Source organism: Drosophila willistoni, unplaced genomic scaffold (assembly GCF_018902025.1).
Source record: "Drosophila willistoni isolate 14030-0811.24 unplaced genomic scaffold, UCI_dwil_1.1 Seg169, whole genome shotgun sequence".
NCBI lineage: Eukaryota > Metazoa > Arthropoda > Insecta > Diptera > Drosophilidae > Drosophila > Drosophila willistoni.
Window position 1 is genome coordinate 6,051,538 of NW_025814128.1, and position 23,431 is coordinate 6,074,968.

At 40.3% G+C, this 23,431-nt stretch overlaps 1 protein-coding gene and 1 long non-coding RNA gene across 2 annotated transcripts in view; both read left to right on the top strand.

Annotated features, from left to right (window-relative positions):
* The window catches only part of LOC26529006, a 201,198-nt gene extending 178,257 nt beyond the window's left edge, over positions 1 to 22,941 (top strand). Inside the window, exons 5-10 of the mRNA XM_047012535.1 lie at positions 15,342 to 16,458; positions 16,520 to 16,618; positions 16,669 to 16,779; positions 16,835 to 17,621; positions 20,337 to 20,510; positions 22,829 to 22,941. Coding sequence (XP_046868491.1) covers positions 15,342 to 16,458; positions 16,520 to 16,618; positions 16,669 to 16,779; positions 16,835 to 17,621; positions 20,337 to 20,510; positions 22,829 to 22,941 — 2,401 coding nt within the window. The remainder of the gene's footprint in view (positions 1 to 15,341; positions 16,459 to 16,519; positions 16,619 to 16,668; positions 16,780 to 16,834; positions 17,622 to 20,336; positions 20,511 to 22,828) is intronic.
* Positions 120 to 3,290, top strand: LOC111519626. The gene is made up of 3 exons (XR_006954889.1): positions 120 to 538; positions 607 to 1,531; positions 1,589 to 3,290. It is a non-coding gene; the product is annotated as an uncharacterized LOC111519626 (long non-coding RNA).
* Positions 22,942 to 23,431: the final 490 nt, after the last annotated feature.

Consider the following 23,431-nt stretch of genomic DNA (forward strand, 5'->3'; position numbering starts at 1 on the left):
TGGAAAATGATCCCGAACAGTAATTTTGTTCAACGGGCGTTAATCTACACACTTTCTCAGGGTGTTGTCCTTTTTACGGACCGGGACAATTGCGGCAGCGTAAGGGGAACTACTGTGGCGAATAATGCCAGCTTTCAAGAGATCATCACAGATCTCCCGCACCACGATGCGTTCGTGGTGCGACAGATGGCGGGGACGGCAGAAAATGGGAGTTTGGCTAGTCAGTTTTATTTTCATCTAATTCACGGGCTTCACTAACTATGGGGCAACCTGTACATATGCAGTGGAAATAATAAACTTTAAGTCTGCGGCTTGCTCTTCCCGTAAAGTGGGTTCTATATCAAACTCTGACTCATTAGCAGCAGGGACTTCAATGGCATTTATAGCCCTAAGTGCATCATTCAGTGTTTCCGAAAGTACAGCCGAAGTTTCTAGAAGGGGAGAATCAAACGACGATTCGGCAGATACAATCTCATTCTCATCGTGCGGTAGTACCGCTATATCTTTCCTCAATATATCAAATGACTTCAGAACAGCAGTGAGTTTAGTATTTATACATACAGTCGGTTTATTCATGAGTATGAACTATTCTTTTTCATATTTCAGTTCTTTCAATTTACAGAGTATAATATTAATTTTATACAGGAGATCTCTGCGACTAATCATTGGCAGCAACCGAAGTTGCACCATTGGGTAAAACTTCAAACGTATGGATGGTCTCCGTGCCGCGGAGGTGAATTCTAGACCGAAGTTGGCTATTTCCTAAACCACGGCAGTTCAATCTACTGGGACCAAGACGGCACTTGGGGGGGACTTCATATTCGGGCAGTCCGAAGAGTTTTATCCACTTGATCACAAACAAAAGCAACACTCACCAGTTGTAGATGGTTCAATCTATCCCCTACATCATCAGGAGCGGCGGCGGCAGTTCTCATCCGAGACGGGCAGTTTTTATAAACGTGGCCCACTATGCCACACTTGATGCAGGCATTTTGGAGGTCTTATCGGTTTCGGGCATCGGCTTTTGTAATGCCCCCATCCAGAGCAGTTAAAACATCGGGTTTCACTTGTTGCAGTGCTTGAAGATTTATTTCCAAACGACGAAGCAGGTGTTGTTGGCTGTACTTTCACGCTGAGACTTTGCTTGGAGGCAGCCGCCTGCATACAGAAACGCTCGTATCGCTCCATTAGGGGCTTCAGTTCGGCCACCGTGCGCGCTGAATACAGCATGACGACTCGAGTAGAGTTATCCCGCAATCCATCGATGATCATATCGACCAACTCGTTCTCTGGAATCGGAGCGTTCATAGCAATCTCCTGCATCTCGATTGCGAATCTTAAGCATCCTTCTCCTGCCTTAATGCGCCGGCTCCGTGGTACACCTCTTCAACACTGCGCGAGCGTCCAAACTCTCGGAGGAGGATCGCTTTGAGTTCCTCATAGCTGTGCACCGATACCGTGCGCAGCAACACCGCCGCCGTCCCCTCCAGCATGCGACGGCATGCAATCAACCGTAGGCGATCATTTAACTGTAAGATTTCAAAAGCGTCTTCCAGATCGTTCAACCATTTATTTATATCATACGCAGTATCCGCTGAGAACCGGGCCACCATGCTTTCAATCACACTTAAGTCACTGACTTGCTGCCTCGGTGCTCGGAATTCATCCATGTTCTGCAACTGTAGCACTTCATGTTGTTTCCGCAGCGTCGTCAGTTGCTCGTCCCGACTGGGGAAGGCGGGAGCAGCCGGTGTGGTAGCGGCGGCGACAGACGGCACGGAGGGCGCGAGGGCGGGCATATCTTTCCATGGGTCCGCAGCCCAGGGAACGTCCGGGCCAGTGACGGGTGCGGCCAGCGAGATAGCAGCCCGCATCGCAGACACGTAGGCGGCGGACACCCCATCAGTGTGCACAGCAGAGGCAGGTGCGGCAGCGGCGGGCACAATTAAGGCGGCAGCGGGTGCAATGGCGGCGGTTACAGCAGTAGATGCGGCGGCGGGTACAGCAGTAGATGCGGCGGCGGCGGGTACAGCAGTGGATGCGGCGGTGGGCGCGGCCGCAGCAGCCACGGCAACTGGGTCAGTAGCAGCGGTGGGCGTGGAGGCGGCCACCCTGGATGTGGATCGTGTGGCCTGCCTTGTACCGCAATATATGTCCTTTCGGGTAGTCATCCCACTTCTGAGTTGTAATAACCTATTTATTATAGAAAAAGTATAAGGATTAGTCTAGATGACAAAGATTAATTTTCTTGGTTCGCAGCGAGTGCATCTGTTCTGTTGCGTTGCCGGAAAAAGAAGAAGGAGACACTCTCCAGAGTGGCCTTAGGCCGCATACCAATAGACGCCTTAATACTAACAATCGATACTTAGAAATACTTACATCGATATATGTGTAAACACTTAACATAAGTTATAAATAACTGGCATCTTACATATGGAAGAACTCTTATTGTTAGACAAAATGATGAAAACACTACAGCGACCACCTTTTTGCCATAATTAAAGAAGACGAAATCCAAAACACTCTTGACAACTTAAATTCTTTTGACGGAAACATTAAGTTTACAATAGCGTTGGAAAATGTAAACAAATTGACATATCTAGACTCATCAATATACAGCCGAGAAAACGAGCTAAAATTAAAATCGTCCAAAAAACCAACAGCTTCAGCATCATCATACCATCCAACAGGACTAATGAAGAAAAGTGTGATAAAATGTATATAGGGACAACCAAATCGAGGCTAAAAACTAGACTATCACAACATAGATCTGACTACAAACTTTGTCAACACTCCAATGTACAAAAAACGGCACTGTGCCGCCAGTGGACATTCCCCATATTTTGACGAAGTAAACAAAATAGACCAAGAACAACACTACAACATTACATTGTCGTTAAATTAATGTTAAAGATAATCACAATTAAATGTTTTTATAGTTGCCCTGAAGACGACCACCGATGAGTGGTCGAAATATATCAGACCATACAGCATTTCATCGTCTATTTGTACGACAGCCATGTAATATAGTTATCCACTTTTAGTTAAATTTGGCACAGTCATTAATAGGTATAATAAACCAACAAATGTTAACTTTAATGATAATAGATTAGGAAATAATGACAACCAATGGATTCTACGGACGTATATGATAAATTCACCCGATATTGATCAATTTTGTTACAGTGTTAGTTTATAAATATAATAAATATTACCAATATAAGATTTTATGACATATGAAGCTATATGAAATAGTGATCCGATCAGGCTGAAGCCAAGATATACAAACTGTACAGTATATATCATAAACTTACTATCATTTTTAGTAATGGACTCTAAACTATTTGTTGGTCTGTTGTCAATATCGTTTTTGACAAAACAAAGGTTTGTTTTGGTGGGGCTTGATTGAAAATAGGGGTTTCATTAAGGCCTATATAACTAGGTGATTTCGTAAGCCTGACTTTGCCAGTTTAAATGAAAACATTATTACCACCGATTGGTCTTATCTGTACAATTGTAGAGATATAAACTCAGCTGCTCGCCTATTTTACGATCCTCTGAATTCACTCTTTTATATTGTGTGATTTCGCTCTTAATTCACAATGCTATGAGAATTATCTTCAGCGCTGAAAACTTCAGTTTTCTTCTGACCCTAACCAATTTTATGATTTTGTTAATTCTAAACGTATCTGTGCACCAATCTTTTTTGTTCTTCCAAAATATTGAGCAAATCTGTATCCTCATTATTTAAAAATGTCTTATTGTATTTTTAATACAGTGATTGATGAAAGTTGTGTATTCTTCGGGACCAGATGGTCTAACTGGATGAGTACTCAGGTTCTGTGCAAATGCATTATATAAATCCATTTTAAAATTGTTTATATTGTCTGTCGAATCTTCCTCTTTTTCTCTTTCCATATCTTTCATTAAATGATAGACAAAAGAACTGGACGATCCTTATACAAAAAAGTTCCTTTTACTTCGCTTGTCCGTCCTATTTTAGAGTATGGATCTTGCATTTGTTCACTTCAATTTGAGTCGCACGAGACTAGAATTGAGTCAGTTCAAAAGCAGTTCCTGCTATTTCGTGTCCTAGTAGACTTCTTTTAATCAACCTTCCTTCCCTAATTAACCGTAGGTTTATGAAGGGTGTTATTTTTATGCACAAGCTCCTAAATGGTGATATTGACTCGCCTGAGTTATTGGCTCAGTTTAATTTGTCGGTACGATGTAGACGGAGTAGACATCCTATTATACCTTTGAGCTTTAGTCGTTGTTCTTCTAACAATGCCAAGCATCAACCTTTTAGGGTCCTCTGCTCTGATTAAAACCGTCTATCCCTTTAATATGCTTAGAGTCTTTTATTACTATACTTAAAACATCTATCTATAGTATTATGATTTGTTTGTTTCGTTATATGGATGCTCCGGTCGGTCGGTCGGGTGAGAGGTGGGCAGCTATCTGCTTTGTCTAACAGGCTTTATCCTGGTGTTGTAGGAGCTACTTGAACGTACTGGGCATAGTATCGTCGACATCCGCTACAAAGAATCACTCGATGTGCCTTTCCATGGAACTGTGCGTCTATCATATTTTGAGAGTTATTTAGTTTTTATGAAAGATGTGTAATTATAAATTACGTTTTACCATCCCAAAGCCACACGCAGAACAGTTTTGGAATTAACAGTAAATATCGATAATACGACACTCATAAATTTTTATAGCGTTGCAGAGGGTATTTCAAAAGTGGTCAGATGTTTGTAAGGTACAGAAGGTGCATATGCGTTTAACTCAATCATCCTAAGAGCTATTTATCAAGTATGAAAATCTTTCTGGTCGGGCCACTATATCATATTGTTATATACGAAAAGTAGGTGAAGAAGTTGCAGTATCGCTATAAAATTGAAACACTAAAGTGATAGTTTTGGATATAAAACATCAGATCCCAAAATTTCAGTCAGGATATCATACAAAAATATCGAATAAATAGAACACAAGTTACAGTCAATATAAATTGGCTCTGCTCTGCTCCAGCTGCCTCCTACATCATTGGTCGAAATGAACAGAGCAGCAGACCACACAGACACACACAGACGCACCGCTACATAAACTCTATGTGTATGCGTGCCGTATGCGTGTTGTAGTAAAAAGAGTATTCATTTGTATATTTTGTTTGTATATTGATGAATTGACGTGCAGGAAAAGTATTTTGAACGTGAAAACATATTATGTATATTGCTAAAAACAGAATTTCTTATACCCTTGCAGAGGGTATATAAAATTGGTCAGATGTTTGAAAGGCACAGAAGGAGTCGTTTCCGACCCTATAAAGTATATATATTCTTGATCAGCCTGAGACGCTGAGTCGATATAGCAATGCCCGTCTGTCCGTCCGTCCGTCTGTTCTTCCGTCCGTCCGTCCGTCCGTCGGTGCGTATGCGTCAGCCATCTTAAGAGCTATCGGGATGACATTTTTTTGGGCTTTTTGTTATCCGGGAAAGATAAAGTATGAAAATCATCAGAATCGTACTATTATATCATATAGTTCTAGAAGAAACATTGTTGCAGAAATTGGAGTATTGGATATAAAACCTTAGATTCCAAAATTTGAGTGTGATTGGATAAATAGAAACCACTAATCATGGGCAGTTCGGTTGCTTCATTGGGTAAAACTTCAAACGTATGGATGGTCTCCGTGCCGCGGAGGTGAATTCTACAAACAATTTGGCCCAAAGACCGATGTTGGCTATTTCCTAAACCACGGCAATTCAATCTACTGGGACCAAGACGGCAGTTGGGGGGGACTTCAGATTCGCGGATAAAACTCTTCGGACTGCCCGAGTCGAGAAGGAAAAACATATTTATAAATTTCCTATCTTGCACTTGATCACAAACAAAAGCAACACTCACCAGTTGTTGATGTTTCAATCTATCCCCTACATCATCAGGAGCGGAGGAGGCAGTGGTGGCGGCTGTGGTGGCGGCTGTGGTGCAGGCTGTGGTGGCGGCTGTGGTGGAGGCGGCAGTTCCCATCCGAGACGGGCAGTTTTTATAAACGTGGCCCACTATGCCACACTTGAAGCAGGAATTTGGAGGTCTTATCGGCTTCGGGCATCGGCTTTTGTAATGCCCCCATCCAGAGCAGTTAAAACATCGGGTTTCACTTGTTGCAGTGCTTGAGGATTTATTTTCAAAATACGAAGCAGGTGTTGTTGGCTGTACTTTCACGCTGAAACTTTGCTTGGAGGCAGCCGCCTGCATACAGAAACGCTCGTATCGCTCCATTAGGGGCTTCAGTTCGGCCACCGTGCGCGCTGAATACAGCATGGCGACTCGAGTAGAGTTATCCCGCAATCCATCGATGATCATATCGACCAACTCGTTCTCTGGAATCGGAGCGTTCATAGCAATCTCCTGCATCTCGATTGCGAATCTTAAGCATCCTTCTCCTGCCTTAATGCGCCGGCTCCGTGGTACACCTCTTCCACACTGCGCGAGCGTCCAAACTCTCGGAGGAGGATCGCTTTGAGTTCCTCATAGCTGTGCACCGATACCGTGCGCAGCAACACCGCCGCCGTCCCCTCCAGCATGCGACGGCATGCAATCAACCGTAGGCGATCATTTAACTGTAAGATTTCAAAAGCGTCTTCCAGATCGTTCAACCATTTATTTATATCATACGCAGTATCCGCTGAGAACCGGGCCACCATGCTTTCAATCACACTCAGCCGGTGTGGTAGCGGCGGCGACAGACGGCACGGAGGGTGCGAGGGCGGGCTTATCTTCCCATGGGTCCGCAGCCCAGGAAACGTCCGGGCCAGTGACGGGTGCGGCCAGCGAGATAGCAGCCCGCATCGCAGACACGTAGGCGGCGGACACCCCATCAGTGTGCACACCAGAGGCGGGTGCGGCAGCAGCGGGCACAGCCGGTGCAGGTGCGGCAGCGGCGGGCACAGCAAACGTGGGCGCAGCGGTGGTGGGCGCAGCAGCGGCGGCCACAGCAGCAATTAAGGTGGCGGCGGGTACAGCAGTGGATGCGGCGGTGGGCGCGGCCGCAGCAGCCACGGCAACGGGGTCAGTAGCAGCGGCGGGCGTTGAGGCGGCCACCCTGGATGTGGATCGTGTGGCCTGCCTTGTACCGCAATATATGTCCTTTCGGGTAGTCATCCCACTTCTGAGTTGTAATAACCTATTTATTATAGAAATACTAACAATCGATACTTAGAAATACTTACATCGATATATGTGTAAACATTTAACATAAGTCATAAATAACTGGCATCTTACATATGGAAGAACTCTTATTGTTAGACAAAATGATGAAAACACTACAGCGACCACCTAGAGTTATGACGAAATATGTAGACGACCTTTTTCCAATAATTAAAGAAGACGAAATCCAAAACACTCTTGACAACTTAAATTCTTTTGACGGAAACATTAAGTTTACAATCCAACAGGACTAATGAAGAAAAGTGTGATAAAATGTATATAGGGACAACCAAATCGAGGCTAAAAACTAGACTATCACAACATAGATCTGACTACAAACTTTGTCAACACTCCAATGTACAAAAAACGGCACTGTGCCGCCAGTGGACATTCCCCATATTTTGACGAAGTAAACAAAATAGACCAAGAACAACACTACAACATTACATTGTCGTTAAATTAATGTTAAAGATAATCACAATTAAATGTTTTTATAGTTGCCCTGAAGACGACCACCGATGAGTGGTCGAAATATATCAGACCATACAGCATTTCATCGTCTATTTGTACGACAGCCATGTAATATAGTTATCCACTTTTAGTTAAATTTGGCACAGTCATTAATAGGTATAATAAACCAACAAATGTTAACTTTAATGATAATAGATTAGGAAATAATGACAACCAATGGATTCTACGGACGTATATGATAAATTCACCCGATATTGATCAATTTTGTTACAGTGTTAGTTTATAAATATAATAAATATTACCAATATAAGATTTTATGACATATGAAGCTATATGAAATAGTTATCCGATCAGGCTGAAGCCAAGATATACAAACTGTACAGTATATATCATAAACTTACTATAATTTTTAGTAATGGACTCTAAACTATTTGTTGGTCTGTTGTCAATATCGTTTTTGACAAAACAAAGGTTTGTTTTGGTGGGGCTTGATTGAAAATAGGGGTTTCATTAAGGCCTATATAACTAGGTGCTTTCGTAAGCCTGACTTTGCCAGTTTAAATGAAAACATTATTACCACCGTTTGGTCTTATCTGTACAATTGTAGAGATATAAACTCAGCTGCTCGCCTATTTTACGATCCTCTGAATTCACTCTTTTATATTGTGTGTCTCTTCGTAGGCAGAAGCGGCTTAACAAACCTCCCTGTTTCTCTCGAAAGTTATCCAATTTAAAAAACTTTTAGAACTCGATCATCAGATTTCGCTCTTAATTCACAATGCTATAAGAATTATCTTCAGCGCTGAAAACTTCAGTTTTCTTCTGACCCTAACCAATTTTATGATTTTGTTAATTCCAAACGTATCTGTGCACCAATCTTTTTTGTTCTTCCAAAATATTGAGCAAATCTGTATCCTCATCATTTAAAAATGTCTTATTGTATTTTTAATACAGTGATTGATGAAAGTTTTGTATTCTTCGGGGCCAGATGGTCTAACTGGTTGAGTACTCAGGTTCTGTGCAAATGCATTATATAAATCCATTTTAAAATTGTTTATATTGTCTGTCGAATCTTCCTCTTTTCCTCTTTCCATATCTTTCATTAAATGATAGACAAAAGAACTGGACGATCCTTATACAACAAAAGTTCCTTTTACTTCGCTTGTCCGTCCTATTTTAGAGTATGGATCTTGCATTTGTTCACTTCAATTTGAGTCGCACGAGACTAGAATTGAGTCAGTTCAAAAGCAGTTCCTGCTATTTCGTGTTTTAGTAGACTTCTTTTAATCAACCTTCCTTCCCTAATTAACCGTAGGTTTATGATGGGTGTTATTTTTATGCACAAGCTCCTAAATGGTGATATTGACTCGCCTGAGTTATTGGCTCAGTTTAATTTGTCGGTACGATGTAGACGGAGTAGACATCCTATTATACCTTTGAGCTTTAGTCGTTGTTCTTCTAACAATGCCAAGCATCAACCTTTTAGGGTCCTCTGCTCTGATTAAAACCGTCTATCCCTGTAATATGCTTAGAGTCTTTTATTACTATACTTAAAACATCTATCTATAGTATTATGATTTGTTTGTTTCGTTATATGGATGCTCCGGTCGGTCGGTCGGGTGAGAGGTGGGCAGCTATCTGCTTTGTCTAACAGGCTTTATCCTGGTGTTGTAGGAGCTACTTGAACGTACTGGGCATAGTATCGTCGACATCCGCTACAAAGAATCACTCGATGTGCCTTTCCATGGAACTGTGCGTCTATCATATTTTGAGAGTTATTTAGTTTTTATGAAAGGTGTGTAATTATAAATTACGTTTTACCATCCCAAAGCCACAAAGCTCTTAAGAGCTATTTATCAAGTATGAAAGTCTCTCTGGTCGGGCCACTATATTATATTGTTATATACGAAAAGTAGGTGAAGAAGTTGCAGTATCGCTATAAAATTGAAATACTAAAGTGATAGTTTTGGATATAAAACATCAGATCCCGAAATTTCAGTCAGGATATCATACAAAAATATCGAATAAATAGAACACAAGTTACAGTCAATATAAATTGGCTGTGCTCAAGCGCTGCCAGCTGCCTCCTACATCATTGGTCGAAATGAACAGAGCAGCAGACCACACAGACACACACAGACGCACCGCTACATAAACTCTATGTGTATGCGTGCCGTGGTTTGTTTAGTGAATGAGAGAAGAATAAAAAAATGTTGTAGTAAAAAGAGTATTCATTTGTATATTTTGTTTGTATATTGATGAATTGACGTGCAGGAAAAGTATTTTGAACGTGAAAACATATTATGTATATTGCTAAAAACAGAATTTCTTATACCCTTGCAGAGGGTATATAAAATTGGTCAGATGTTTGAAAGGCACAGAAGGAGTCGTTTCCGACCCTATAAAGTATATATATTCTTGATCAGCCTGAGACGCTGAGTCGATATAGCAATGCCCGTCTGTCCGTCCGTCCGTCTGTTCTTCCGTCCGTCCGTCCGTCGGTGCGTATGCGTCAGCCATCTTAAGAGCTATCGGGATGACATTTTTTTGGGCTTTTTGTTATCCGGGAAAGATAAAGTATGAAAATCATCAGAATCGTACTATTATATCATATAGTTCTAGAAGAAACATTGTTGCAAAAATTGGAGTATTGGATATAAAACCTTAGATTCCAAAATTTGAGTGTGATTGGATAAATAGAAACCACTAATCATGGGCAGTTCGGTTGCTTCATTGGGTAAAACTTCAAACGTATGGATGGTCTCCGTGCCGCGGAGGTGAATTCTACAAACAATTTGGCCCAAAGACCGAAGTTGGCTATTTCCTAAACCACGGCAATTCAATCTACTGGGACCAAGACGGCAGTTGGGGGGACTTCAGATTCGCGGATAAAACTCTTCGGACTGCCCGAGTCGAGAAGGGAAAACATATTTATAAATTTCCTATCTTGCACTTGATCACAAACAAAAGCAACACTCACCAGTTCTAGATGTTTCAATCTATCCCCTACATCATCAGGAGCGGAGGAGGCAGTGGTGGCGGCTGTGGTGGCGGCGGCAGTTCCCATCCGAGACGGGCAGTTTTTATAAACGTGGCCCACTATGCCACACTTGAAGCAGGAATTTGGAGGTCTTATCGGCTTCGGGCATCGGCTTTTGTAATGCCCCCATCCAGAGCAGTTAAAACATCGGGTTTCACTTGTTGCAGTGCTTGAGGATTTATTTTCAAACAACGAAGCTGAATACAGCATGACGACTCGAGTAGAGTTATCCCGCAATCCATCGATGATCATATCGACCAACTCGTTCTCTGGAATCGGAGCGTTCATAGCAATCTCCTGCATCTCGATTGCGAATCTTAAGCATCCTTCTCCTGCCTTAATGCGCCGGCTCCGTGGTACACCTCTTCCACACTGCGCGAGCGTCCAAACTCTCGGAGGAGGATCGCTTTGAGTTCCTCATAGCTGTGCACCGATACCGTGCGCAGCAACACCGCCGCCGTCCCCTCCAGCATGCGACGGCATGCAATCAACCGTAGGCGATCATTTAACTGTAAGATTTCAAAAGCGTCTTCCAGATCGTTCAACCATTTATTTATATCATACGCAGTATCCGCTGAGAACCGGGCCACCATGCTTTCAATCACACTCAAGTCACTGACTTGCTGCCTCGGTGCTCGGAATTCATCCATGTTCTGCAACTGTAGCACTTCATGTGGTTTCCGCAGCGTCGTCAGTTGCTCGTCCAGACTGGGGGAGGCGGGAGCAGCCGGTGTGGTAGCGGCGGCGACAGACGGCACGGAGGGTGCGAGGGCGGGCTTATCTTCCCATGGGTCCGCAGCCCAGGAAACGTCCGGGCCAGTGACGGGTGCGGCCAGCGAGATAGCAGCCCGCATCGCAGACACGTAGGCGGCGGACACCCCATCAGTGTGCACACCAGAGGCGGGTGCGGCAGCAGCGGGCACAGCCGGTGCAGGTGCGGCAGCGGCGGGCACAGCAAACGTGGGCGCAGCGGTGGTGGGCGCAGCAGCGGCGGCCACAGCAGCAATTAAGGTGGCGGCGGGTACAGCAGTGGATGCGGCGGTAGCGGGTGCAATGGCGGCGGGTACAGCAGTAGATGCGGCGGCGGCGGGTACAGCAGTGGATGCGGCGGTGGGCGCGGCCGCAGCAGCCACTGCAACGGGGTCAGTAGCAGCGGCGGGCGTGAAGGCGGCCACCCTGTATGTGGATCGTGTGGCCTGCCTTGTACCGCAATGTATGTCCTTTCGGGTAGTCATCCCACTTCTGAGTTGTAATAACCTATTTATTATAGAAATACTAACAATCGATACTTCGAAATACTTACATCGATATATGTGTAAACATTTAACATAAGTCATAAATAACTGGCATCATACATATGGAAGAACTCTTATTGTTAGACAAAATGATGAAAACACTACAGCGACCACCTAGAGTTATGACGAAATATGTAGACGATCTTTTTGCCATAATTAAAGAAGACGAAATCCAAAACACTCTCGACAACTTAAATTCTTTTGACGGAAACATTAAGTTTACAATCCAACAGGACTAATGAAGAAAAGTGTGATAAAATGTATATAGGGACAACCAAATCGAGGCTAAAAACTAGACTATCACAACATAGATCTGACTACAAACTTTGTCAACACTCCAATGTACAAAAAACGGCACTGTGCCGCCAGTGGACATTCCCCATATTTTGACGAAGTAAACAAAATAGACCAAGAACAACACTACAACATTACATTGTCGTTAAATTAATGTTAAAGATAATCACAATTAAATGTTTTTATAGTTGCCCTGAAGACGACCACCGATGAGTGGTCGAAATATATCAGACCATACAGCATTTCATCGTCTATTTGTACGACAGCCATGTAATATAGTTATCCACTTTTAGTTAAATTTGGCACAGTCATTAATAGGTATAATAAACCAACAAATGTTAACTTTAATGATAATAGATTAGGAAATAATGACAACCAATGGGTTCTACGGACGTATATGATAAATTCACCCGATATTGATCAATTTTGTTACAGTGTTAGTTTATAAATATAATAAATATTACCAATATAAGATTTTATGACATATGAAGCTATATGAAATAGTGATCCGATCAGGCTGAAGCCAAGATATACAAACTGTACAGTATATATCATAAACTTACTATAATTTTTAGTAATGGACTCTAAACTATTTGTTGGTCTGTTGTCAATATCGTTTTTGACAAAACAAAGGTTTGTTTTGGTGGGGCTTGATTGAAAATAGGGGTTTCATTAAGGCCTATATAACTAGGTGCTTTTGTAAGCCTGACTTTGCCAGTTTAAATGAAAACATTATTACCACCGTTTGGTCTTATCTGTACAATTGTAGAGATATAAACTCAGCTGCTCGCCTATTTTTCCTCTGAATTCACTCTTTTATATTGTGTGTCTCTTCGTAGGCAGAAGCGGCTTAACAAACCTCCCTGTTTCTCTCGAAAGTTATCCAATTTAAAAAACTTTTAGAACTCGATCATCAGATTTCGCTCTTAATTCACAATGCTATAAGAATTATCTTCAGCGCTGAAAACTTCAGTTTTCTTCTGACCCTAACCAATTTTATGATTTTGTTAATTCCAAACGTATCTGTGCACCAATCTTTTTTGTTCTTCAAACATATTGAGCAAATCTGTATCCTCATCATTTAAAAATGTCTTATTGTATTTTTAATACAGTGATTGATGAAAGTTGTGTATTCTTCGGGGCCAGATGGTCTAACTGGTTGAGTACTCAAGTTCTGTGCAAATGCGTTATATAAATCCATTTTAAAATTGTTTATATTGTCTGTCGAATCTTCCTCTTTTCCTCTTTCCATATCTTTCATTAAATGATAGACAAAAGAACTGGACGATCCTTAAACAACAAAAGTTCCTTTTACTTCGCTTGTCCGTCCTATGTTAGACTATGGATCTTGCATTTGTTCACTTCAATTTGAGTCGCACGAGACTAGAATTGAGTCAGTTCAAAAGCAGTTCCTGCTATTTCGTGTCCTAGTAGACTTCTTTTAATCAACCTTCCTTCCCTAGTTAACCGTAGGTTTATGATGGGTGTTATTTTTATGCACAAGCTCCTAAATGGTGATATTGACTCGCCTGAGTTATTGGCTCAGTTTAATTTGTCGGTACGATGTAGACGGAGTAGACATCCTATTATACCTTTGAGCTTTAGTCGTTGTTCTTCTAACAAAGCCAAGCATCAACCTTTTAGGGTCCTCTGCTCTGATTAAAACCGTCTATCCCTGTAATATGCTTAGAGTCTTTTATTACTATACCTAAAACATCTATCTATAGTATTATGATTTGTTTGTTTCGTTATATGGATGCTCCGGTCGGTCGGTCGGGTGAGAGGTGGGCAGCTATCTGCTTTGTCTAACAGGCTTTATCCTGGTGTTGTAGGAGCTACTTGAACGTACTGGGCATAGTATCGTCGACATCCGCTACAAAGAATCACTCGATGTGCCTTTCCATGGAACTGTGCGTCTATCATATTTTGAGAGTTATTTAGTTTTTATGAAAGGTGTGTAATTATAAATTACGTTTTACCATCCCAAAGCCACAAAGCTCTTAAGAGCTATTTATCAAGTATGAAAGTCTCTCTGGTCGGGCCACTATATTATATTGTTATATACGAAAAGTAGGTGAAGAAGTTGCAGTATCGCTATAAAATTGAAATACTAAAGTGATAGTTTTGGATATAAAACATCAGATCCCGAAATTTCAGTCAGGATATCATACAAAAATATCGAATAAATAGAACACAAGTTACAGTCAATATAAATTGGCTGTGCTCAAGCGCTGCCAGCTGCCTCCTACATCATTGGTCGAAATGAACAGAGCAGCAGACCACACAGACACACACAGACGCACCGCTACATAAACTCTATGTGTATGCGTGCCGTGGTTTGTTTAGTGAATGAGAGAAGAATAAAAAAATGTTGTAGTAAAAAGAGTATTCATTTGTATATTTTGTTTGTATATTGATGAATTGACGTGCAGGAAAAGTATTTTGAACGTGAAAACATATTATGTATATTGCTAAAAACAGAATTTCTTATACCCTTGCAGAGGGTATATAAAATTGGTCAGATGTTTGAAAGGCACAGAAGGAGTCGTTTCCGACCCTATAAAGTATATATATTCTTGATCAGCCTGAGACGCTGAGTCGATATAGCAATGCCCGTCTGTCCGTCCGTCCGTCTGTTCTTCCGTCCGTCCGTCCGTCGGTGCGTATGCGTCAGCCATCTTAAGAGCTATCGGGATGACATTTTTTTGGGCTTTTTGTTATCCGGGAAAGATAAAGTATGAAAGACACAACTCTGAATGAACTGTTAGTGTATGCGTGTTGTGCTGTGCTTAGGGAATGATGGAAAAGAAAAAAATTTTAGTAAAAAGAAAAATAATGTTTTGTTTGTGTATTGATGAATTGAGTTGCAGGGAAACAAATTTCAAAATGTAAAAAAATTATTGCCAAAGACTGCAAGGGTATAGAAACTTCGGCATTGGCGAAGTTCGCTTCTTTGATATTTTTATACTGCATTTAAAAATATTTTTCATATTCTGTGATACACATTAATATTTATTTCTCAAATTTTGCAGCTTTGAACAATTTAAAAATCCCATCTGTGCTAAATATATTTGTGCTACAGTTCTGGCAGAATATCGAAAAGATTCTGTATTTATAGAAGAACAACTGAATGAAACTAAAAGTTTTGTCAATGTTATTTGGCTGGGCTACAAATTTAAAGAAACCATAAAACGGTTAACTCAACTATATAAAGTAAAGTACCCTTTGTATAATAAAAGATTCATTGTTTTACATTGGGTACCATCCGAACTAATTAATCCTAGCGTTGAATTTGCAAAAATTACAATGCCACTATGTGAAGATTATAATTCTTTGGAGAGTGCGAACTGTAAATATGAGTTAACACCCATTTTAAAATTTTATTCCAACAGTCTTAACTATGATAAACAGCTTATTCATGCTCTGCGTATGTTTTATATATCTGACCAAGATCTAACAGAAATACAGCAAGGACTTAATTTTCAACCAAAAATAAAGAGAACTAAAGAAGACTTGTATAACGAAGTTGCATGTAATTGGTTAATAAAACATAAAGATGTGTACCGCAATTGGATAATAAACGACTTTGTAACATTATATGTAGGTGGTATATTTCCATTGAATGTTACAAGTCAAAGATACAAAAACATTGAAAAAGCTGCGCAAATGGCAATTACTGCTATAAACAATAATCTTACTATACTGCCAGGATATAAGTTAGGTATTTGGATAAACGATGGAGCATGCAAGTCCGATATGGTATTAAAAGAATTTATACACTATTACAATCAACCAAATGTTCTGGGTGTTCTTGGACCTGCTTGTAGTGAGACTGTCCAACCAATAGCTGCGATTTCCAAACATATGAATATGATGGTTATATCTTATTCAGCAGAGAGTGCTGCCATATTTGATCGAGAAGCTTATCCCTACTTTTTCCGTACAATTGGTACTGATTGGTTGTTTATTGATGCATATCTGGAAATTATGAAAGTTTTTGGCTGGAATCGTGTTGCTGCTTTAACGGTAGAGGATCACACAACTATGGAATATACCTTTTATATGGAAAGTAAAATGAAAAATCATAATCTAACTTTGATTTTAGATCGAAAATGTAACACTGTCGCAACAGCTATCGAAATGAGAGAGGTTGGTTGTTAAAGCTAACAACATAACTAAGTGTCACAATTTTAATAATTTCTTCTTTCAGCACTTGCATAAGTTAAAGAAAGCACAAGCTAGAATAATATTTGCAAATATTTATGGTCATAACGCTGCCATGGCAATATGCGAAGCTGCAAAATTAAAAGTAAGTAATAATTGACATAAAAGAAATCTAATTAATTGCAATATTTTCAGATGACTCAAAAACACGATTATGTTTGGTTTTTCCCTTCATGGGTGTTGAGTGACTTGACCACTTGGAGAGGATCCGTTAATATTAGCTGTACTGCTTCAGAGTTTCACAATGTAAATAGATTTATAGTCAAGTGTTGTGACACTTAACATACTAGTTTTTCTTCAGGCTATCGACGGTCATTTTAGTGTAAGGCATGTTCCGTTCGGCGACCGTAAAAGTCAGATGCAAGATGGCCAATTCATTGGAACCTGGATTGACACGTATAAATCAAATGACGGATTCGTTTCAAATTACGCTGGATATACATATGACGCTGTATGGACCTATGCCCTCGCTGCCCACAAACTTTTACAAAAAAACAAGCAAGCTGTTAATAGTTTACGAACTAGTTATGTTACTAAGCTCTTTGCCCAGCTTATTCGGGAAACTGAATTCGAGGGTTTATCTGGAAAAGTCAGCTTTAGCCATGGCGAGTTTGCTGGCACCCGAATCATCGGCATAGACATTTTACAGTGGCAGAATAAGAACTACTCTGTTGTTGGCAGTTTCAAACCTAGAGCAGAAAGTAAAGAAACAGATATTTACGTTCATAACTGGCTATTAACTGTAAATCACTCTAAAATATTTTGGAGTAATAACCATATTCCTGAGGACGGGACGTATGACTGCAATTTTTCGTTTTTGGCACGTGCTTTTCAAATTCAGTGCGAAACATCTGCTGCGATAGTTGCTATAAGTACATGTTTCTTTTTTATTTCTCTCATATCTTTACTTTCATTCCTTTTTTGGAAACATCGATACAATCGAAAAGTACAGTATTCTGCTCAGATAATGAAAATGTTCGGCATTGACCTGCTGTCGCCGTCGCGCAGCAAACATAATACATTAGACAAGTGGGAAATAGCAAAGGAGAATGTAGTAATTAATCGACGATTGGGTGAAGGAGCATTTGGTATGGTTTATGGCGGAGAAGCTCAGCTGTCGCCAGGAGCATGGACGGCAGTTGCTGTAAAAACACTGAAGTCCGGTCAAACCGTGGAAGATCGTTTAGATTTTTTGTCAGAGGCGGAAGCGATGAAAAAATTCAACCATAAGAATATCATAAAACTCTTGGCCGTCTGTGTGCAGAGTGAGCCAATATATACAATAATGGAGTTCATGTTATATGGGGACTTGAAAACATACCTTTTGGCTCGTAGAAATATGGTTAATGAAAAAACTACGGATGAGTCTGATATATCGGCAAAGCGCCTTACCATGTATTCAATGGATATAGCCCAAGGCTTGGCATACCTTGCTAAAAAGAAGTATGTCCATCGTGATATCGCTTGTAGAAATTGCCTAGTTAATGCCCAGCGAGTTGTAAAAATTGGAGACTTCGGAATGGCACGGCCAACATATGAAAGCGATTATTATCGGTTTAATCGTAAGGGCGTTCGAAAACTTTTTCCGGTACGTTGGATGCCTCCTGAGACACTTACTTCGGGCTTGTTTACACCTTCCTCCGATATCTGGTCTTTTGGAGTAGTCCTATTTGAAGTTATTTCATTTGGGTCTTATCCATACCAAGGGTTAACCAATAATGAAGTGCTTGATTATGTTAAAAGCGGAAATACATTGCAAATACCAATAGGAGTCAAACCGCAACTTAAGGGTCTTTTAAAAGCCTGCTGGACCCAAGAAGCCGATAAGCGACCAAATGCACTAGAAATTATTGATTATATTTCTAACTTTCCTCGCTTGCTAACTCCGTGTCTTGACTGGCCTACTGCTATTCAAATGTCTGAAATAGAAAGCGACAATTTAGACCTAATTTCACAGAGTTCTTCGGCCGAAACAAAATCATCCTTTCACCTTTATAGTAAGGATAATTTAATTCATCATGACTTAATAGGCAAATTTAACCAAACACACGTAACAGATGAAAAACTTACGCCTATTCCGACATGCAGCTCAGATTCAATTTCACCTATTACACCAGATGGATATAGCATAATGTCCCCCCTCATAATGCAGAAATGAGAAATCGTCAAGGTTCGATGTAATTTTAAAAAAAATTTAATTGTTATACATATGTTTACCACTAAAATTATCAAACTATTTTCCTGATCAACTTTATTTGTAGGGTACAGTTGATATTTTACGTTAACGCAATATTAATATATCAAATCAACATTTTATTTTCCATATTATTATTTCTTATTAAAATATAAATTATAGCCTTTTAATCTGGCATTCTCTGTTCATTATTACTTTTTTTGTCGAGCGATTGAGCAAAGTGACGAAAAAACGTTTTTAGAAGAGGAACGCCCATATTCGAGATTTACGGGCAGGAAGAAACAGGTCGAGATTTCTATTTAGTGGGAATTAAAGAAAGGTTTGCCGCTTTAGAAATGTGGGACACCGGGCCTACCTAACCTAATCCTATTTTTGCCGTCAACTGCCAGCTCGCAACTTTGCCATTTGTATGGGAGCTATATGATATAGTGATCCGATTTGGATTAATCCGACATATATAAACTGTACAGTATATATGAGCCTACATGCTGTAACGGTAAAGAAGAAGTTTGCGTCGTTCCAGACGGACGGATGGACAGGCATGGCTATATGAACTCGTCTATGGGTTGCACTTTTCTGACCAATGTTAATATACCCTTTTTGCAACGGTACAATACACAAAATTCTTTTCTTTTCTCTTTTGACAGCCCTCGCGGCCAATATCTTCGCGCTTGTCACAAGTTTTTGTTGTTGGGTGTTTTAGTACGAAAAATATTTTATTTTTCATCATTTCTTTTCATTTGCATATTGCAGTAAGCTTTTGCTTTGGTTTGTATACGCCTCTCTCAGCATATAAGTTATGAGTTCTCATGTCGGACATTTTTGTCTTACCATGTTTTTCCTTGTGGTAACAAAGGATCCGACTCTTGGAATTCAAGGTTCTTGCTTTAACTAATTCACAACACAGAATTTAACGTTAAAATAGTTACTTTATTCACTGATGTTATTAGTTCTGTCTCCAATATTAGACTGCCTCCACTCCGGAACGTGGTCCCCGGCGGTGAATTCTAAATTCGTAATACAAAGATTTAAAATTTACGTTTCTGGTAAAGTGCGTCTATTGAATCTTTCTGTAATATGAACGGTCGGGGTGCGGGGGTTGGCCATAATTGTAGGGAGAATGATGTGCCAGGTAGGGTTGTTGTATGGGATGATTAGAATGACGTTCCGAGTGAAGATTTAGTATAATACATATTGTTTATTTATTTGCAATCTATCCTAATGGAACAATAAGCAAATGTGAGGAATGGTGAATATAACATGACTGTGTACAGCAAAGTTAAATTGTTTGTCAAGAGTTACATTGAATACATTGGGATATATTTAAATTGAACATTTTTAGCACTTACATTAATATCAGAAAATTATTTAAACGATTAGGACTTGCAGCTGCATCGGGCCTTCAGCGTCGAATCACCAGTCCGGCTCCGATCGGAACTGCAGATCAGGAGGGTGGCATCTTTTTAGGCGCCTGGAGTGCGTGCTGTTGTCAAGCAGGTTAAGGGCCAATATGTTTTCGTGGGTTTCCAGCCTGGAGCAGTATCGAGTGCTATATTTTCGGATCTCGGATCTGTAGTAATTAATCGACGATTGGGTGTAGGAGCATTTGGTATGGTTTATGGCGGAGAAGCTCAGCTGTCGCCAGGAGCATGGACAGCAGTTGCTGTACAAACACTGAAGTCCGGTCAAACCGAAAAGCGTTTAGATTTTTTGTCAGTGGCGGAAGCGATGAAAAAATTCAACCATAAGAAGATCATAAAATTCTTGGCCGTCTGTGTGCAGAGTCAGCCAATATATACAATAATGGAGTTCATGTTATATGGGGACTTGAAAACATACCTTTTGGCTCGTAGAAATATGGTTAATGAAAAAACTACGGATGAGTCTGATATATCGGCAAAGCGCCTTACCATGTATTCAATGGATATAGCCCAAGGCTTGGCATACCTTGCTAAAAAGAAGTATGTCCATCGTGATATCGCTTGTAGAAATTGCCTAGTTAATGCCCAGCGAGTTGTAAAAATTGGAGACTTCGGAATGGCACGGCCAACATATGAAAGCGATTATTATCGGTTTAATCGTAAGGGCGTTCGAAAACTTTTTCCGGTACGTTGGATGCCTCCTGAGACACTTACTTCGGGCTTGTTTATACCTTCCTCCGATATATGGTCTTTTGGGGTAGTCCTATTTGAAGTTATTTCATTTGGGTCTTATCCATACCAAGGGTTAACCAATAATGAAGTGCTTGATTATGTTAAAAGCGGAAATACATTGCAAATACCAATAGGAGTCAAACCGCAACTTAAGGGTCTTTTAAAAGCCTGCTGGACCCAAGAAGCCGATAAGCGACCAAATGCACTAGAAATTATTGTTTATATTTCTAACTTTCCTCGCTTGCTAACTCCGTGTCTTGACTGGCCCACTGCTATTCAAATGTCTGAAATAGAAAGCGATAATTTAGACCTAACTTCACAGTGTTTTTCGGCCGAAACAAAATCATCCTTTCACCTTTATAGTAAGGATAATTTAATTCATCATGACTTAATAGGCAAATTTAACCAAACACACGTAACAGATGAAAAACTTACGCCTATTCCGACATGCAGCTCAGATTCAATTTCACCTATTACACCAGATGGATATAGCATAATGTCCCCCCTCATAATGCAGAAATGAGAAATCGTCAAGGTTCGATGTAATTTTAAAAAAAATTTAATTGTTATACATATGTTTACCACTAAAATTATCAAACTATTTTCCTGATCAACTTTATTTGTAGGGTACAGTTGATATTTTACGTTAACGCAATATTAATATATCAAATCAACATTTTATTTTCCATATTATTATTTCTTATTAAAATATAAATTATAGCCTTTTAATCTGGCATTCTCTGTTCATTATTACTTTTTTTGTCGAGCGATTGAGCAAAGTGACGAAAAAACGTTTTTAGAAGAGGAACGCCCATATTCGAGATTTACGGGCAGGAAGAAACAGGTCGAGATTTCTATTTAGTGGGAATTAAAGAAAGGTTTGCCGCTTTAGAAATGTGGGACACCGGGCCTACCTAACCTAATCCTATTTTTGCCGTCAACTGCCAGCTCGCAACTTTGCCATTTGTATGGGAGCTATATGATATAGTGATCCGATTTGGATTAATCCGACATATATAAACTGTACAGTATATATGAGCCTACATGCTGTAACGGTAAAGAAGAAGTTTGCGTCGTTCCAGACGGACGGATGGACAGGCATGGCTATATGAACTCGTCTATGGGTTGCACTTTTCTGACCAATGTTAATATACCCTTTTTGCAACGGTACAATACACAAAATTCTTTTCTTTTCTCTTTTGACAGCCCTCGCGGCCAATATCTTCGCGCTTGTCACAAGTTTTTGTTGTTGGGTGTTTTAGTACGAAAAATATTTTATTTTTCATCATTTCTTTTCATTTGCATATTGCAGTAAGCTTTTGCTTTGGTTTGTATACGCCTCTCTCAGCATATAAGTTATGAGTTCTCATGTCGGACATTTTTGTCTTACCATGTTTTTCCTTGTGGTAACAAAGGATCCGACTCTTGGAATTCAAGGTTCTTGCTTTAACTAATTCACAACACAGAATTTAACGTTAAAATAGTTACTTTATTCACTGATGTTATTAGTTCTGTCTCCAATATTAGACTGCCTCCACTCCGGAACGTGGTCCCCGGCGGTGAATTCTAAATTCGTAATACAAAGATTTAAAATTTACGTTTCTGGTAAAGTGCGTCTATTGAATCTTTCTGTAATATGAACGGTCGGGGTGCGGGGGTTGGCCATAATTGTAGGGAGAATGATGTGCCAGGTAGGGTTGTTGTATGGGATGATTAGAATGACGTTCCGAGTGAAGATTTAGTATAATACATATTGTTTATTTATTTGCAATCTATCCTAATGGAACAATAAGCAAATGTGAGGAATGGTGAATATAACATGACTGTGTACAGCAAAGTTAAATTGTTTGTCAAGAGTTACATTGAATACATTGGGATATATTTAAATTGAACATTTTTAGCACTTACATTAATATCAGAAAATTATTTAAACGATTAGGACTTGCAGCTGCATCGGGCCTTCAGCGTCGAATCACCAGTCCGGCTCCGATCGGAACTGCAGATCAGGAGGGTGGCATCTTTTTAGGCGCCTGGAGTGCGTGCTGTTGTCAAGCAGGTTAAGGGCCAATATGTTTTCGTGGGTTTCCAGCCTGGAGCAGTATCGAGTGCTATATTTTCGGATCTCGGATCTGTAGTAATTAATCGACGATTGGGTGTAGGAGCATTTGGTATGGTTTATGGCGGAGAAGCTCAGCTGTCGCCAGGAGCATGGACAGCAGTTGCTGTACAAACACTGAAGTCCGGTCAAACCGAAAAGCGTTTAGATTTTTTGTCAGTGGCGGAAGCGATGAAAAAATTCAACCATAAGAAGATCATAAAATTCTTGGCCGTCTGTGTGCAGAGTCAGCCAATATATACAATAATGGAGTTCATGTTATATGGGGACTTGAAAACATACCTTTTGGCTCGTAGAAATATGGTTAATGAAAAAACTACGGATGAGTCTGATATATCGGCAAAGCGCCTTACCATGTATTCAATGGATATAGCCCAAGGCTTGGCATACCTTGCTAAAAAGAAGTATGTCCATCGTGATATCGCTTGTAGAAAT